The sequence below is a fragment of the Aphelocoma coerulescens genome, chromosome 3 (genome assembly GCF_041296385.1).
Source record: "Aphelocoma coerulescens isolate FSJ_1873_10779 chromosome 3, UR_Acoe_1.0, whole genome shotgun sequence".
NCBI classification, from domain to species: Eukaryota; Metazoa; Chordata; class Aves; order Passeriformes; family Corvidae; genus Aphelocoma; species Aphelocoma coerulescens.
This window is the reverse complement of record NC_091016.1, coordinates 39,799,829-39,816,077: the sequence shown is the minus strand read 5'-3', so window position 1 is coordinate 39,816,077 and position 16,249 is coordinate 39,799,829. Positions and strand designations below refer to the sequence as shown.

The 16,249-nt window shown below is 48.8% G+C and overlaps 2 protein-coding genes across 6 annotated transcripts in view; one reads left to right on the top strand and one right to left on the bottom strand.

Annotated features, from left to right (window-relative positions):
* Positions 1–301: 301 nt before the first annotated feature.
* MRPL14 (mitochondrial ribosomal protein L14) lies at positions 302–11,778 on the bottom strand. 3 transcript variants are annotated; one of them, XM_069009884.1, is made up of 3 exons: positions 11,691–11,778; positions 3,344–3,430; positions 302–962 (listed from the first exon to the last, which is right to left on the bottom strand). In XM_069009884.1, the coding sequence occupies exons 2-3, from the start codon at positions 3,415–3,417 to the stop codon at positions 596–598; spliced, it is 441 nt and encodes a 146-aa protein (XP_068865985.1). In that variant the 5' UTR covers positions 3,418–3,430; positions 11,691–11,778; the 3' UTR covers positions 302–595. The 3 variants fall into 3 exon arrangements, with proteins under 3 accessions (XP_068865985.1, XP_068865984.1, XP_068865986.1); XM_069009883.1 differs by lacking the exon at positions 11,691–11,778 and adding an exon at positions 10,685–10,750; XM_069009885.1 differs by lacking the exon at positions 11,691–11,778 and adding an exon at positions 10,711–10,734.
* TMEM63B (transmembrane protein 63B) overlaps positions 10,817–16,249 on the top strand; it is a 48,383-nt gene continuing 42,950 nt past the window's right edge. For 2 of the 3 annotated variants that reach the window (XM_069009882.1, XM_069009880.1), the window contains exon 1: positions 10,817–10,950. The gene's annotated coding sequence lies outside the window, so the exon portion shown is untranslated. Of the gene's footprint in view, positions 10,965–16,249 lie in introns of all 3 variants that reach the window. The other variant, XM_069009881.1, reaches the window with a different exon arrangement.

Sequence of the window (16,249 nt, the reverse complement as noted above, 5' to 3'; positions counted from 1 at the left end):
CCTACTTCTGCTTCCCAATCTCTGGTATGCCCTGTTCAAGCACACACCACTGAAGTTGCAGGGCACCATGTCCTCCTGATTCTAAATGCTCCTAAATACTTCTCCTAGGCAAAGACAGAAATTAGACTTTTTACTGAATGTGCCCAAGGCACCCACAGCTCATTGTGTCTCTCTCCTACTCTATTACTTGTGAATCCATTTTGTAGACCCCAGTGTCATTTGGCCAGGGACTGAGTCTTGCTTCTGGGGAACTGGGAAAGGCTGAAATAGGGCAAAGAGAGCATACGCAATACAGGACAAAGATTTTCATGTTCTCATTTTAATGATGACAGACCAGATTAACACCAGAGGAGGAGTAAGGGTGAAGGACCATTTCTCAAACATACTGCAGATGCTCTGTGAAATAAATCAACCTTCTTTTGGAGAAAAAGAAACTATTTCTATATTTAAATTAGTTGCTTGAAATTCTTAAAAGGGAGGAGAGATTCTTGATGAACATCAACTTTTTCATGTTTCACCAGTTTCTGGAAAAGGACCAGGGAACAGCTACTGTATGAAAGGATATAAAAGGATTGCTGAAGACCTCTCTTAACATTCATACAAAGTTGCGGGCAATGGCCAATACTTTGGAGAACTCGCCTTCTCTTCTTCGTAGTGTATAGGGTATTGGTGTTTTTATTCTAGTCCCTACTGGATTTCCATTATCTTCTATGAGTACCACATTGTTGGAATCAAATCTAGGCGTCATGGTGGGGCCAGGCATCTTGTGCCCTACAATTAAAGCCTTCTTCTTTTCTCCTTTGATAGCCAGAAGGATCTTATCTCCGACTTTGCCAACTCCAGTCTTGTTATACACATGGATACATTTTGGTGGCCGGTGGTACGGTGTGTTCCCCAAGGTGCTGTTGTCCACCACTCGCACACGGGTTAGTTTCTGTATTGCTTGGCATGCTCCAGTGATGCTACCAAAAGACAGGAGAAGAATGAGAGACAGAACTCCTCAATAATCCTTGGGGAGCAAAGGCAAACCTGGCACAGAATCTTGTCATTACACAAACCACTCGGAAGGTGCCAGCAACAAATACATACCATATGGGTGACACACTGACTGCATTCAATATGCTCTTTGAAAGCCACATGCTACTTTGGGCTTTGCACACTCTTCACTATATGTCAAACATAAAACTACCTTTCTGCTCCAAAACACAGCTAAAAGATGGCATGAAGAGTGGCTTGCATTTCATGGGCTTTTTAGCAACTGCAGATGATCCAACTTCAATCTACAAGCAAAAAAATGCACTTGCTTCTGTTTCAAACAGCCTGCAGGAAGCTAAGGCTCAAGTCAGGCTCTTTCAGTCTCACACACAGTCCCCAGCACTAAGGACTTTTATGACCAACCTTCCTTTCAGTGAAGTCTGTGAGTCTCCCAGTTTATTTTGCGCTCAGTAAGACCTCTGAGGTCTTGCTGTGGTTGTGCTAAGCTGTCCCCAACTAGAATCTAAGAGATCACCACCTTCCCCATGGGGAAGGAACCCGGAGAGACAGAGTCTCTTCTGTATGTTTGCTTTGTGGGAGTAAGAAACAACATAAATAAACTGCACAACATTAAGTTGTTAGGTCTGACTCTGAATATACTTGAGAACAGCAGGAACATACTCCCTTACAGAAACCATTATTCTTTTATTCAGTGAGCTCAAACTCAAGTGATTTGTTGCTTGTCTTCAAAGGACACCCAAGCACAGACCATTGGAAAAGCAGGAAGGTCCTTTCTGCTGCTAAACTGCTTTGCAGTGAGATACTAGAAACATGCTGGCCAGAGCTGCAGGAAGGCCAACCTGCTGCCAGCTGAACTATTCAGTGACAGCATATGGAAGCAACCTAACCATGCATCTTGTTTTTTAGAACAGAAGCATGTAAGGTAAATAGGGACCATCATCCCTTCTTGAAGAGGAAGGACCTGTACTTGCAAAGTTACTTAAAAGATGAGCATGCACACCAAACGTGGGGTGGATGGACATCAGTTGAAGCAGGTATTTTCACATGCAGTGAAGGCTAGCAGAGTCAGTCTGCATTAGTCCAACAACTCCAGAGGTCAAGCACTGCCTTTCAAGACCTGTTTCCCACAGTAGAGGCCTACTTCAGCTTTCCTCTCTCTCTTAGAAGTCACCAATCTCTGCAAGCAGCCACCCTCTCCCATCCCATCCCCTGGCAGAGACTGTGATACACCACACACTCTCTCCTCTGCTCACCATCTGTGGCTGCACAACAGGGAAGGCAGAAGAGAGGAGGCTGAAAAAAGGGAAGTGCTGTCACAGGAAGGAGCAGGGAAAACCTTGGTGGGACCAAGTGTACAATACAGCAGTAGCAAACAGATATAAATGTGACTGTCCAGGAACCACTAGACAAGAATAACTACACTGGGAGAACTTTTTCTTTCCCTTTTTTCTTCATTCCTGCCACAGTCTTGGAGCAATATCCCACAAAGGAAAGGTCTCCCCATTAAGACTTTTGAAGTCCTGCTCACCTCTATGGATTGGACTTCACCTCCCTCCCTCCCACTGTCACCTATATATGCTTTAAATGTATAATGGCCAATGCTCTCATGCAGCCCACTTAAAGAGAAAGCCAGGAAGACCTGGATACCTTCTCAAGATAGCTCCAAGGACTATCACACAACCTACCCCTGAGCATTGTCCTAATCCCCTCTCTAGACCACAGTCCTGGGAATGACTATTCTCATCCTTTAAACTAAAGACCTGACCCTTCAAAGCGTTATAGAGATTCCCCATAGTGGCAGAGTGTGCTGTGGGATTAAGTTTTAAGCTTTGTGCAAGGCATTGTAAAATATGAAGTCCATAAATTTAAAACTAAATACCTAGAGCCTGGAACAAGAAACAAAAGAAAAATAGCAAAATAGACACTGGTAAAGTATGAGAACGTACTTTTTTAGATTATTTTTATTCTAAATAACTTAAATGATAAACTCTTGAATAATTTTAAGCACTGTAATTGGCTCTGCATCAGCAGGGGCTTGCTGTTGTTTTTTTGCACTTGCATGAGAAACAGACACTTTCAACTTCTACTTGCAGGCCCGTGCATTGCTGTCAAAGGCCTAAAAGCCTCCTTACACACATATGACAATGCAGAGTTCAGACTGCCTGGAACCTGAAAATGGAGTGTCTGGGCTCACTTTTCAACCTATGAATGGACAACTGTGAGATTTTTTTTTATTATATTATCCTTTTGAATTACAAATGCTGTATCTTATTCTTGATCTACTTAAAAGCATCTCTTTCAATCATGAAGCATTCTGAAGAAAACAAAAGCAAAATTTGAAAGTTACCTGAACTGTCGGTGGATCACTGCACTGCTTAGATGGGTCAAAGATAAACCAAACTGTCTACTCAAGAGAGCCATTTGGTAACCAACCCTGCACAAGAAACAAAAGAATTATTAACTCTGGAAAATGGACAGAATTTGGTTTGCTTCCTTTCCTTTACATGAATCACACACCAGGGCCTCAGCAAGTGTTTAGATGCTGCAATCCACAGGACACAGAGTGGTAGCAGCATCTGCAGCATGCTACAAAGCACATCTACAACCCCTGCCTGAATTCAGGAGGCAATGTAATTCAGACACACATACTACAAAGCTGGATTCGGTATCACTGCATTGCAGTTTCCTTCACAGAGAGGTAAGGGCCCTTCTGCGTGCACCGTGAATCATGTAAGAAGCAGGTTTGAGAATTTCAGATGTGAAATGGTTTAGAGGCTGCAGTGCCCAGTAAAAGCCATCATGGTTACTTGTAAAAGCTACTAAGGTTACCTACAAAACCAAGCAAAAAGCCAAATGATCTACAGACTGGCACCATAGCTGCAGGAAATGATTTGCCAGACAAGAAACAAAGTCAGAGCTCCATTGGTGAGGGCACGCTCTCTTAGCACACAAAGGTGTTAAGCAGCCTGTTTAGAGACCAGGGTCTCTAAAGACCGCTGCCAGTCTTGCCCTGTTCAGGCTGCCCAAAGAGTTGCCTGTAACTTTACAGTGCTGGCTCAACGCTGCTGTACACTGTACACCACCCTGACTGCAGCAGAGCTGAGTTACAAGGCTAACCTCCGACTGAGAGCCACACCCTCTTCCCTGCCTACATCCATGGCGGTTCCCTAACCTCATTCTGTCAGACTGACAGGCGCAGCCACAGAGGCTTATCTGAACCCAGATCACTTTCCCAAACATCATTAGGGAGCGATGACCCAGGTGGTTATGCCGGCAGATCCAACTGAATGGAGGAAACAACACAGACCTGGAGCCAGTCCTCTTTCAGGCCAGCTCAGGTACAGCTAAGACTTTCCACCTGACTGCAACTACTGCCAGGTGACACTGCTTGCTGTGACCTTGGCAGTGTAACCAACACGTGCTTCTCTCCTTTCTAAAGCAAACACTAAAAATCCACTGGCCTCATCTGTCTCTCTGACAGTTCTGATGAGTTTTGGCCCAAACTATGGTAATACATTGCAAAGCCATTTTTTCTACTTTTATTTTAAAAACAAAGCTCACTTCTCTATGGAGAAAAAAATACCCACAGAATACCCCTCCAACAGACAATGCCACACAGCTCTTACTACAACCAAGTCCAGCCTAAATCTTCACTCCCTCTTTTATTATTTTTTTTTCTCCAATGTGTTTGCTTACTTGGGGACATATGTAAGTTTTAGGATTTGCATTTGTTCTACAGAGCAAGTGTCACCTGAGAGCACAATGAGAAGCACAGGACATGTGAACCACAGCAGTTCTGAGCAGTGCTACCTGAGCAAAGCACAGGTGGCAAACCAACCCTGTCATACAGGCAGGTTTGGAAGAGAACAGCAACAACCAACGCCTGCATTTATCTACAAAAAAAAAAAAAAAAAGCCACTTTTCTCTGGGGTAGATGATCATCAAATTAGTCAAAGGCTTGCCCGCACTGTCCCCTCTCTGAAATGAGATCCCAAAAAGGCTGTGTTTATGCCACATCTCCTTACCTAGCTGTGTGATCCTAATGACAGCAAGGCCCTGTGACATTTACAGTGCTGCTGGCAATCAAGGTCCTAATACCTGGCCTTGCTGCTGCTCAGATTTCCACAAAAGTTCAACTATGCTGACTTGCTTTAAGCCCACCATCTGCCTGTGTACTGCTCTGCATGTGGGTGTGCTGTCCCCATGTGAAATTCAAACTCTGTGGGTAATACTGCTCCTACTTCCTCCAGAATCACTATGACCCTTTGGATTCCTCTACAAAACCCAAATGAGCAGCTGCAAGTTGGCCTCTCTGTTGTCTTTGATGGACACTTCTTGGGGAGTCCAGATGCCGCTGTCACCCCCACCTCTATTTTCCTGGCAGGCATGGTAGCCTTGGTGGCTGGAGAAGGTGCATCTGCTCATCCTCATCACTACGTAAGACCAATAGGAGAGGTCTGTGGGCTCACGACAAGGCAGGCACAGGTGTCAAAGGAACAGCAACGTCAGGACCAGCACAGCCAGATGTGCTTACAACACATCTAAAATGTGCTAAAGTGCTGCCTAAACCCTGAACTCACTCATTGCTCCTGGGAGAAGTCACTGTTTGTTTCTACCCTGTGGCAGCAGTGAAGGTTTGAAGTTACAAAACTACCAGCGGAAGCATCAACACCATTAAGTGTCCAAGGACTGTTTATTTTTCCAGATGACTCAGTATCCCCTTCTTAGCTAAGAGTTATTCCTCAGCACATTAAGATGTGTCACAAGCTAAGAAATTTCATGATTGATTATTTGGTATGAAGCATCCTGTTAGCAACTGAGTAAACAGGGGGGATGTTTGCAATTAGCAGGAAGGTTCAGGGTGGAGGGAAAAGAAGAATGCATCTATGGCATGAAGAACAGCATTCAAGGGTGCAAGTGTGTTCACAAAGAGTGAATCACAACTTCAGCTACTGTAACATGCCAGTTTCCTCTCTAGAAAGGAACAGCCAATAGTCTGGGTCTGTCTCCAGGTGCTCCTCAACCAGACCCAGTCCCAGTTTGATCCCTCTGTGGCTGTGAACTTCATCTCTCCTGCCCTCAGTTCCCCCCTGTGGAGTTGCTAATTACTAAACAACTAAACTTGGAAGGGCACAGAAGCCATTTACTCTGCCATGCTTGGTGCTGCCACATGAACACTCCGAGCTGGTGCAAAAATTGAAGAGCCGCTATAAATCGATGACAGCCATCAGCCCCAGTGCTCCCAGCACTCTTCTCCTTCCCAGCACACATTGCCTCACACCAGTGGGCCTTAAAAAGGCTCAGAGGAAGCTGCACTTAGGCACAGGGAATGCATACAATCCAAGTTTGCTTCTGAAGGTGGCTCTCCCCAGGTCGTCAGGGGAGTGGTCGTTCAGTGGTCAGAGGTAACGCCATAACCTTCAAGCACAGGAAAATTTGTAGGAATTCCCAGAAGTCTGCCGTTGGTACTCCCCAACCAGTACAGGCAGGAGTGCACTCCACAATACCCTGGACAGGCAAACACCACCACTTGCTTAGTACTTAGTCACTAATACACTCCTGACCAAGGATTTATCTTTGAAGGGACTTTTGTAGGTCATCTAGTCCAATCTCCTGCTCAAGCAGGATTAATTTCCAAGTTTTTTATGCTAGGCAAGAGCAGTATTTAAACAGACACTTTCCTAAAATGACAGGCCTAACACAAAGGCAACTCTTGATATAACACTGACCACTCATAGCTGCACCAAAGCAGCAATAAAGAACCATGCAGAGGAATCTCTGGCTGTTTCTACCCTACTGCCCCTAATTTCTAGTAGTGGCTCTATCTCATTAAAATCAGTCACAGAGACACTTTGCCCCTCTCCACATACCTGTTAAAAGTTCTCACAGACCTCAGACAGGAGCTCAAAGTAAGATTCAGAAAAGGGTGAGGAATTTGTTCATCAAACATTCACTAAAATTACTCTATTTCTACTTCACTGAATTACTTTTGAGCATGCAATAAACTTCTACTGCAAACACTCTTCTCAAGGGCCCTTCAGCCTTACCCCATCCAATGCAAAAGACCGACATCAAATTCCAACACTGCACAACAAAGAAACTCTTCACCAGTTATAAACATCTTGAAGTTATTTACCCACTGCACCATTTTCAAGTGCTATAGCTATCACCTTCACTGGTTTCCCTTGATATTAAAGAACTAACCTATATTCACTGCAATCTTGAGCGGCTTTTGAATGGAGAAATTCTGGAAAATTTCATCCCAGCTAATAAAATTGGAAAATACAAAAAATACATGTACAGTATTTTCATCAAATGTCTGCAAACACATGAGTAGACCACCTCAGGAAACTGATACAAAGCAAGGACACCTGCCAGCTAAGGAGGACAGGATTATGCACTCACTTTGAATGAACACCAGGGCACACAGTACCAAGAAAGGAAGCCCCATGTCCCCCCAACACAAACTGCCATCATCTCCCTTATGCTGGCTTTAGCACTTCTGTAAATCAATCACAGTTTCAGCTAGGTCAGTTTCTTGACCCAGCCTGAAGGCACATGAACACTGCTGCAACGGAATGTGGGACAACGTAAGAGTGGGGCTTCTTCCACTGCCAACCCAGACTTATGTGGTGGTGACAGTATCTCCAAAGAAACACCCGGAGATTTGGACAAGAAAAGGATCTCTTGTCATTTCAGCAAAAACAGTGGTGTGCTTCACAAGAATGGTCTGCATGAAGCTACACTACTAATACAGCCACGGGAGCACTGAAAAGGTCTGCATCTGAACACTCCAGATGCCAGTGCAACAGCTCTGACCAAGTTCTTATCAGTGGTGTATACCCTAAACAACAGTCAAGGTACCATTCTTACCTTGCCTGCATCTAAGAGTAAACGTAATTTTAAAGAGTGCTGTTACCTGGCAATCCAGTATTACTTTTCTTTTCAATGACAAGTTTTGGAACTAACCCCTGCTCCCTATAATCCCAAGATCTGTAATTCCATAATCATTCCGCTATTCCTTTTCCCTCTTTCTGTTAACAACTCATCCACACAGACAGGCCCCATGGAAAACCAATGGATGTTGCAAAGCAAATGCTGAGGCCAACTACCCAAAGCCTGCTGTCAAAGCCAAAGAAACCAGGTAAAAATATTCTTCACTTTTATAGTAGTGACCTGATCTGCACAGTCGAACAGTAGGGACCAACATCACCTTTATTCTTTTAAAAGATCAAAACAGACATGCTGCAGGCACCATAAAGATTTGAACTGCATCTATCATTAAAACACAGGAAATAAACCCAAGACAGTACATGCAATGCAAATGCCTAAACCCCTACCCTGCCACCGCAGGTCTATTTATAGACCGTCTGCCACAGTGAGCTGCAGGAGCCAACTGTGAACTACGGGACTCAATCCATTCACAGCTCTCCTCAGAAAGGAAACAATATGATTAAGGGCTGTGTGTGTTAAAAATACACAAGATATTCATTACCAAGACATAATTGGTTTTACATTAATGACAGACAAAAAGGCCAGGATCCACACAGAGGAATTAAGTCTTTTTTAACTCTGTTTATGAATAGGATTAGCTATTAAACAGGATATTTACTGATCCAAGTTACCAACAGAAACTCATTACAGATACATCTGTTAACAATTTTGAAGAAAAACACACTCACTTCATTTTCCAGACCACAATCAGGAATGGCAGATAACAAAAGAGCTGCACACCTTTAAAATAAAACTTACTTTTGACATTTTAAGTATCCAGAAGTCACACCTCTAAAGTACTTATGGTACTTATTGTTCCAATATCCAAACTCCTAAAATCATCCTACACATTCATATTCACAGCACTGTACTAAAATAGGGAGGGGTTATTCCCAGTGCACCAGCAGAATATTAAGCTGTGGAGAGGACAACTATCTGTGTGAAGTCAAAGGAGATGAGCAGAAGAGCAGTTACTGGATTATCCTCAGGAGTTCTCTCTGGTGGGCCTGTGGGGTTTGAGGTGAAGCAAAGAAAGGCCCCTCTCCCATCTCTGCCTTTTGGGCATTACATGTGAATTCAGAGAATTGCCCACACTACTGTAACTTTACACTGCTATCACGTCTCAAATGTCTCTTTACTGGTTTTAGAAGTATTGAGGTGTCAAGAACAGGACAATGGTGGAAAGCCACAAGACCAGATTTGTTTCCCAGCCCCGACCTCAGTGGCCAGGCCCCACCCAGTAAGGTGCAATCACAACCCAGACAGCAGTAACCACGCTGGGGGGAGCTGTGGCAAGAAGAGCAACACAAAGAAGGAAGAGAAGGTGTGTAGCTGGCTCTCTACCATGAAAAAAAGTCAGGAACAACTGACCTAGGCTAGTTGTTCACAGAACAAAAAACGATAGTGACTCTAGGTCTTCCTGATAAAGCTATACCAGAAAAGGATGCCTAACGCTGTCAGAATTCAGGCTTAAGAGAAACATGACCTGGAGACAAAAGCATGCTCACATTGCAAGGCAGTACAGAGCTACCTGCAGCTTTGGTGGCATAATCCTCACTTCTCATTCAGAAACTTCCCTTAACTCCGTCTCTCTCCTTCCAAACAAGACCCTCCCAGGCAAGCCTGGAGAACTCTGGAACCAGACAAGCCAACAGAGCTCAGATCTGCATCTGTGTCCTGCTGTTAAAAAGGCTGGCTTGCCCACCTGTTTTTACTACAAAGATTAAGTTATGCATGCTTTTAAGAAATATGTCATACTGTCTCTTCCCCCAGTTGCCTCCCCTTACTCACTGGACCTCCAAAAGAGCTTTCTGGAGAACAACCAGGAAAGCAGAGACTAGCGCCCAAACTTCCCGAGTCCCTGTGACACACGAGTAAATGCCACACGTGTCAGGACACTGGAATTTCAGTCTAACTTTGCTGCGTGACTACTCATATCCACAAAAGCCTAACCCCAGAAGCGCAGCCCCACGCGAATTCTGAGCAAAGAAACTCTGTGGACACGCAGGAACTTCAGAAGAGTGTTGTGCCCCTCTCCCAGGCCACACTGCGGAGGCACGGACCCCAGTGCAGTGGGAGCACAGTATGCAGGCAACACAAAGGCTCCAGCTCCCGGCTGCTTCAGCGCGCTGTCACCACCCTCTGCCACGCTGCGAGCCACTCAAACGCGCCCCGCGCATCTTCGGGGACAGCGTTTCTCCGTTCCTCTAGAGCAGCAGCTCATGCTCAGGGTTGACATGTTCCAAGCCCTGTGCACAGAACACCAGACTTCCCCTCTTCAAGGGACAGGCGGCCGAGCCGGAACCCGGGGGCAGGGAAGGCCCGGCCAGCCCCGGAGCCCACAGGCGAGTACGGATGGCAACAGCACAGCCCCAGCGCCCGGGGGCTGAGAGAGGCCGTCCGCGCCCCGAGCCGCTCGGCCACGGGGCCGGGTGAGGGTCCAGCACCGGCCCCAGGAAAAAGCCAGCAGGGCCGGGAGCAGGCTGGCCCGGCGGCGGGGCAAGGCCGGGTACCGGCCCTGCTGGGCGCTACGGTACCGAGCTACGCTACGCTACCCTGCGCGGCACTCCCAGCCTCGCGTCGCGTCGCGTCGCGTCGCGTCGCGTCGCGTCGCGTCCCGTCCCGTCCCGTCCCGTCCCGTCCCGTCCCGTCCCGTCCCGTCCCGTCCCGTCGCTCCCCAGGCCCCACCGCGCACCTCCGCGTGGAGCGCGCGCGCCCTACCGCCCAGCACGGCCCCCGTGCGCACGCGCGGCCCCGTGGCCCCGCCCACCGCCACAGTGCAGACCCGCGGCTGCGCGCCCCGCCCACCGCCGGGGCCCCGCCCCCCGCCGAGCGCAGCCGAACCGAGCCGAACTCAGCCTAGACGAGCGGTCGCCGCTCGCTGCCGAGGGCGGCGGAGAGCAGCGCGGTACCGCAGTGCCCGGCCCGGCCCGGGGGGAGCCCGTCCGCGCTTGACACGGGGTAAGGAGCCGCCGGTAAGCGGGTGGGAGCTGCGGCACGGCGGGGCACTGCGGGGCGCGGCGGCCGCGGCTCCTCTAGGCCCGGAGGGTTCTTGCCCGCGGGGCCGGGGGGCTCCGCGCTGGCGTCTTAGGCCGTGCTGAGGCCGGGCCGGGCCGGGCGCGCGGCCGTTGCGCCGAGCCCGCGGTGGGGGCGGCCGGGGCCGGGGGCGCCGCTGCCATCTTGGGGCGGAGCGGGGCGGGGGGCGCGCCCGGCGCAGCGCCCGTGGGACGGCCTGGGCCGCCCGCCGCCCCAGGGCCTCCCGGGGCATTTGTCTGTTCCCCCGACGCCTGTTCTTTGCTGTCCCTCACCTAGGCTGCTGTTGGGTAACGGGGCTTGTGCACCTCGGGGGGCGCCGGATCCCTGCCCGTGGCGCGACCGTCTCTTCTGCGGTCGACGCTTTTGTGCGTGCTCGGAGAGCTGCCTGCCCGCCCCCCACCGCTTCTGCAGGCACCTCTGTGATGGAGAGCAGCCGGGAGGCAGGGGGGTGTTCCAAGGGTGGCGGGAGTAGCGAGCAGGTTTCTGATATTACCCTGCTTCTCCTCCCCTGGAATACTTGACAAAGGGCTATCGGATATGGCTCATGTCCGTGGCCAGGTAGCCAAGCAGTCCCTTTTTTGCTCTTGTTTCAGTCACCAGCTCCTCCAAATCAGCAAACCATGTTTTTTTTCCCCTGCCGTAGAATGCACCCTTTGTGTAGCTACCTGCTAGAGGAGGCATCACGCCAAAAATCTGCAATGTGGCTGCAGTCAGCCCGGTGTTCTCAGCAGGTTTGGTAGCTCCCAGCTGGATGGAGAACAGGTGTTTTGGCAATTTAAGGTTCTGGGCCCCTCCCTCCCTTAGTCCTCTCGATAGTAGAAGTTAGAAGCAAAAGGCCAGTGTGTGGGCTCAGGGTGGCTAATTTAGTTGTGCATAGTCCTCGAGGAGTCCCCTCTTTCCTGTGAAAGTGTCCTGCTCCGTGGTGTCATTCTCTGGAGCAAGCATATGCTGAAGGCCATGGGCTGTGGGGCAGGAGCATCTGATTAGCAGTGGTCACAAAGCCACTGAAGGGTTGCATGGCTCAGGTCCCTTTTGGGTGGTGCTGCCGATGCCCAACCTGAGTGTGGGACAGAGCCTTTGCAAGTGCATGGCAGGGACCAGTACCCCTCCCCTCCAAACACTCGCACTGTACTGTCCCTAATAGCTTTTAATACTCTTAATGCTTCTGAGAGAGCACAGAGCTGACCACTCAGCTTGTAACTGACTCCAGGAGGACTCCATTCAACCAGAAATAGCAGAGCATTACTTCTAATGACTGCAATTAGCTGGTATCTACTGAGGAAGGCTTTTTTTCATCTCGAGCCTTTTAATAGTAGGAATGCGCTATCTTTATGGGGAGAGAAGTCCATTTTGCAGTCTTCACCTGGATACCATAAGAGCAAAATAAACATGAAAGAAGATGCCTTTCAGGGGGTTGGAAAGAGGCTCTGGTTTGGCTCACAAGTATGTTTTGTTGCACTAAGTTTGCTCTATTTTTGTCTGTTCCTGTCTTTGGTAACCTTGGAAGGAACTGAAGCTACTGTATTTTCTGACGGTGTCAGTTTTCACGTCAAGAAAGCATCACCACGAGTCTTTGCAATGCTCCATTTTCTTGCCCTTTGACCAGAGTGCAGTGCAACTATCCTGAGTTGTTCTGGAACCATGAGTTGAGCCTAGAAAAGAGAAACCCTGAGTGTGCTTCGCTTCTAGTTTGCTTGGGGGGTTAAATTTTTTTTCTGGGCTTAAAATATCCTTGGTTATATTTTTCAGCTTTCTGCAGTAATAAAGTGGGCTAGAAACTTGGGGGGGGGGGGGGAGAGGGGGGTTGTATTGTTTATGTGCAAAAAAAGTCTTCATGAAATCTCTTCATTCTGGGAACTAGAACTTCCAGAAAATCCCAGGTAGCCTGAGGTTTGCAGTAAAAGCCTGAGAGCTGGCAGTGCCCAGGCCCTAATTTTGTCTGCTGCTAATTACACTTTGTGTGAGCCTCCGGTCACCGGGAGCCCTGCAGCATCCTGCCGGCAGCTCCTCTTTCACCCCTCCCATCCACACCGAAGTGCAACCCCAGCCGGCATCCTTTCTGTAAGGGCCCCATCTCCATCCTGTGGCCAGGGTGAGGCTGTATGCTGAATATCCAGGGACTGCAGGCAGCACCTCCTGCTCCCACGAAAGACAGTTGGGACCTGTGTCGTCTGACGTGAAGCCTGTGCAACCGTGTGGTGCTTGGGGAGGGAGGAGGCGCTGGGTGTAGGATACTCCGAGTGCGCTGTTAATTGCAGACAGCGCTGGTTATGGATCCTGTGGCTGATTTGCATATCAAAGCATCTGAGAGCTCTGCCGTGGGTAGGGATGGGCAAGGATGATAAGGCTTGCTGGAGGCTGGGACCAGATCTTCCCCAGGGCTTTTTGTGGTGCTCAGATGAGACAAGATTATGGGAATGTTTGGAAAATGGAGTTTGTCTCCACATCCTTGGATGACAGGACCATAAAGGCTTTTTTAATGTAGCAGCTGGTTTCCAGAGGGTGGGAACCAAGCAGTTCTTGGTGACAGTCTCTCAGGCTGCTCCTTCCCTGCCTCCTCCTGCCTGGGTAGCCCACAGTGTTGACCCCTGCAGATGTCCTGTTCCCCGCCCAATCTGGCAGCTCCTGCAGAAAATTGCCAGTATGCCAGCCCACTACCTGTTCTCCATGCTGTCTCTCACACAAGGAGGCAGAGGCCCTGCTTGGAACCTCAAAGCAAAGGGGCAGATTTCCTACTGCCTGAACTGGCTCTGCAGGGTCTCAGGTCTTTCTTGATGGCTCAGGAGGTGTTGGGGAGGGGGGACAGGGAATGGCAGAGCCTTGAATGGGCCATGGCCTCTGAGATACTGAATGAGCCAGAGGGAGGTTTGGCTATGTCTGATCTCTACACAGCTGTCTCTTCTTCCTCCTGGCTCTGGGAGTGAACCTGGGGAGCTTTGAGCTTGCTTGCAGGCTGAGCTGGAAACTGAAATGCAGGTTTCCAGACAGGGAGAGAGGTGTGAGTCCCTGTGTCCCTCTGCCACTTTGATCTTAGCAAGTGTGTTGCTGGTCCTGATACTCTAGCTCCAGAGGACTGCACCATGGGGCAGCTGGCCTGTCTGGAGGTAGCTCTGTGTTCGTTGTGGGAGCGCCTGCTGCCAGGAACTGCAGTCCTCGGCCTCTTTCCCATGCCCTGTACAGCTCAGACTCTCAGTGGGAAGGACTCCTCACCTTCCTATCCATAAGTTGATGTGTGCAGGGCCTGCCTTGAGCATGGCCTCTCAGGAGGCACCTCTTTGCCTGCAGCCTTCATCTGTCAGAAGCATTCTGGCTTGTCCAGGGTGTCCAGGGTAGTGAGTGGGGGGGCAGGCCTGATGCATTGCCTAGAAAGTTGGTTAAAAGGAGAAAAATAAAAATCAAGGAACGAGAAAGAAATGCATATGTATGTACGCATTCTGTAACAGAGAGAGGGTGAGATTTGTGTAGTCACTGCCAAGCTTGTAGAGCAAAGGCTTGCGGTATAAAATGGCTTTTCTCTGTGCCTGCAGGCCTGTGGTTGGCACTGCCTTCTCATTTCATGTCCTTCCAGCATGGAGCTGGGTGTCTGCCCTCTGCTCCAAATACAGATTAGCTGCAGGAAGCCTGAGGCTGGCTTGCTATGAGAGATTCAGAACCCTTTCCTCCGTTTTTATCTGCACAGTGCTCACTGCCCTTTACAGGGTTATGTTTGCATGCTCCCTATGTGTTCCTTGCACATGATTGCTAAGGAGTCCTGGAAAGGCTTCTGTTCTCCCCGTGACTCCTGCACGTTGAAATTGCCTGCCTGCCATTCTCCCTGTTCTGTTTTCACCTCCCTTCCTTCACCCCTTGGTAAAGCCAGGTTGAGGGATGGAAACAGTTCCCCAGTATCCCAATGCTCTTGTCAGGCCAAACTCTTGGAGTGGCTACACAGCTTATATGGGCAAGATAGGCATCCTGCTGGCATAGCCCATTACATCTGACCAAGGTCTCCTGTTCTTGATGTGCTTTGGTCTAACTGTTGATGCCAGCAGCCTCTGCCCACATGGTTATTGTGCTGGGAAGAGAGAGAGGTCTTCTTTTATGCATGCTGTTTTTCCTCAGATAAATTGTCTGTTGCTAGTACAGGTCTGGCTTAAAGCAAGGTTTTGAAGATTCCCATTTCTGTTGGCTGGTTTGTTGGTTCTGTTGTTGGTTTCTGGTTTGTGCTGTTGCATTAAAGAAAGGGCTGGATCTCTTAAAGGACTGTGTATTAGAAAGGCGACACATTGCATCAGCACAAGAGGAAGCAGTCACAGGCAGGATTCATGCTGCCTGTTTTCAGTGTGTTCTGCTGTTGCTTTTCTGAACCACCACAGCCGTGCTACCTCTGAGCAGCAAGCTGAAAACCTCCCTGCCTTTCTCTGTCTGGAAGAGTGGCTGCTGCAGACCTTTCCTGTGTGTCTGTTCCCTCTCACTACCTGGAAGGACTGTATGCTCCCAGAGCTACTCATATCCCTTCCTTGGCTGTGCTCATCGCCTCTGCACCCCTGTAATTTTTTTGTGCAGAGAAGTTGCTTGCTTTGACACTCCCTTCCCAAGCAATATTCTCTCAGGTTTCCATGCTTTCTTTGTTCCCAGCTTAGTGCAAGGCATCACTGCAGAGAGCTAGCTGCCACCAGTGATGTGACCTCTGGCTCTGTTGCCATGCGGTGTTGCCTGTGTGGAGGTGGTGTGCTTTCTTTTGTTGACCTGCATGGAAGAACTGTTCTGATGGGCTCACTTAAATCATCCACCTGTCTCCTGATGTGTTGCTGACAGGGGTTGAGGGAGAGTGCTGTTCTTAAAGTGCAATTTTGCACTAGAGTGCATTTGGTAGGAGAGTTGTACGCTGGCCTGGCCCTGCTTTTGCCAGTAAAACAGTGGCCTTTAGTAGACTTTGTTTCAGATTCCTTCAGAGTCAGAGACAATCTTGGCATGATCTTGTACTTAGAGGAGACTCAGATGGCAGCAGGCCTTGTCTTCTGCTTGAAATAATTATCACATCTGATGTTTTGTGCTGGAGGGCAGAGAGCACCTGGCAATGACACAGACTGGGGAGGGTCTCTGAAGATGGCCTCAGGATACTTGTGCTCTATGAAACAAAAATTTAGTGCCTTTGGGTCCCAAGGAAGATCTTAAAATGGATTCATCCTTCATCTCTGTGCTTATGGTCTACACTCCCTTTATGTGAAGCCATTGAGTTTTG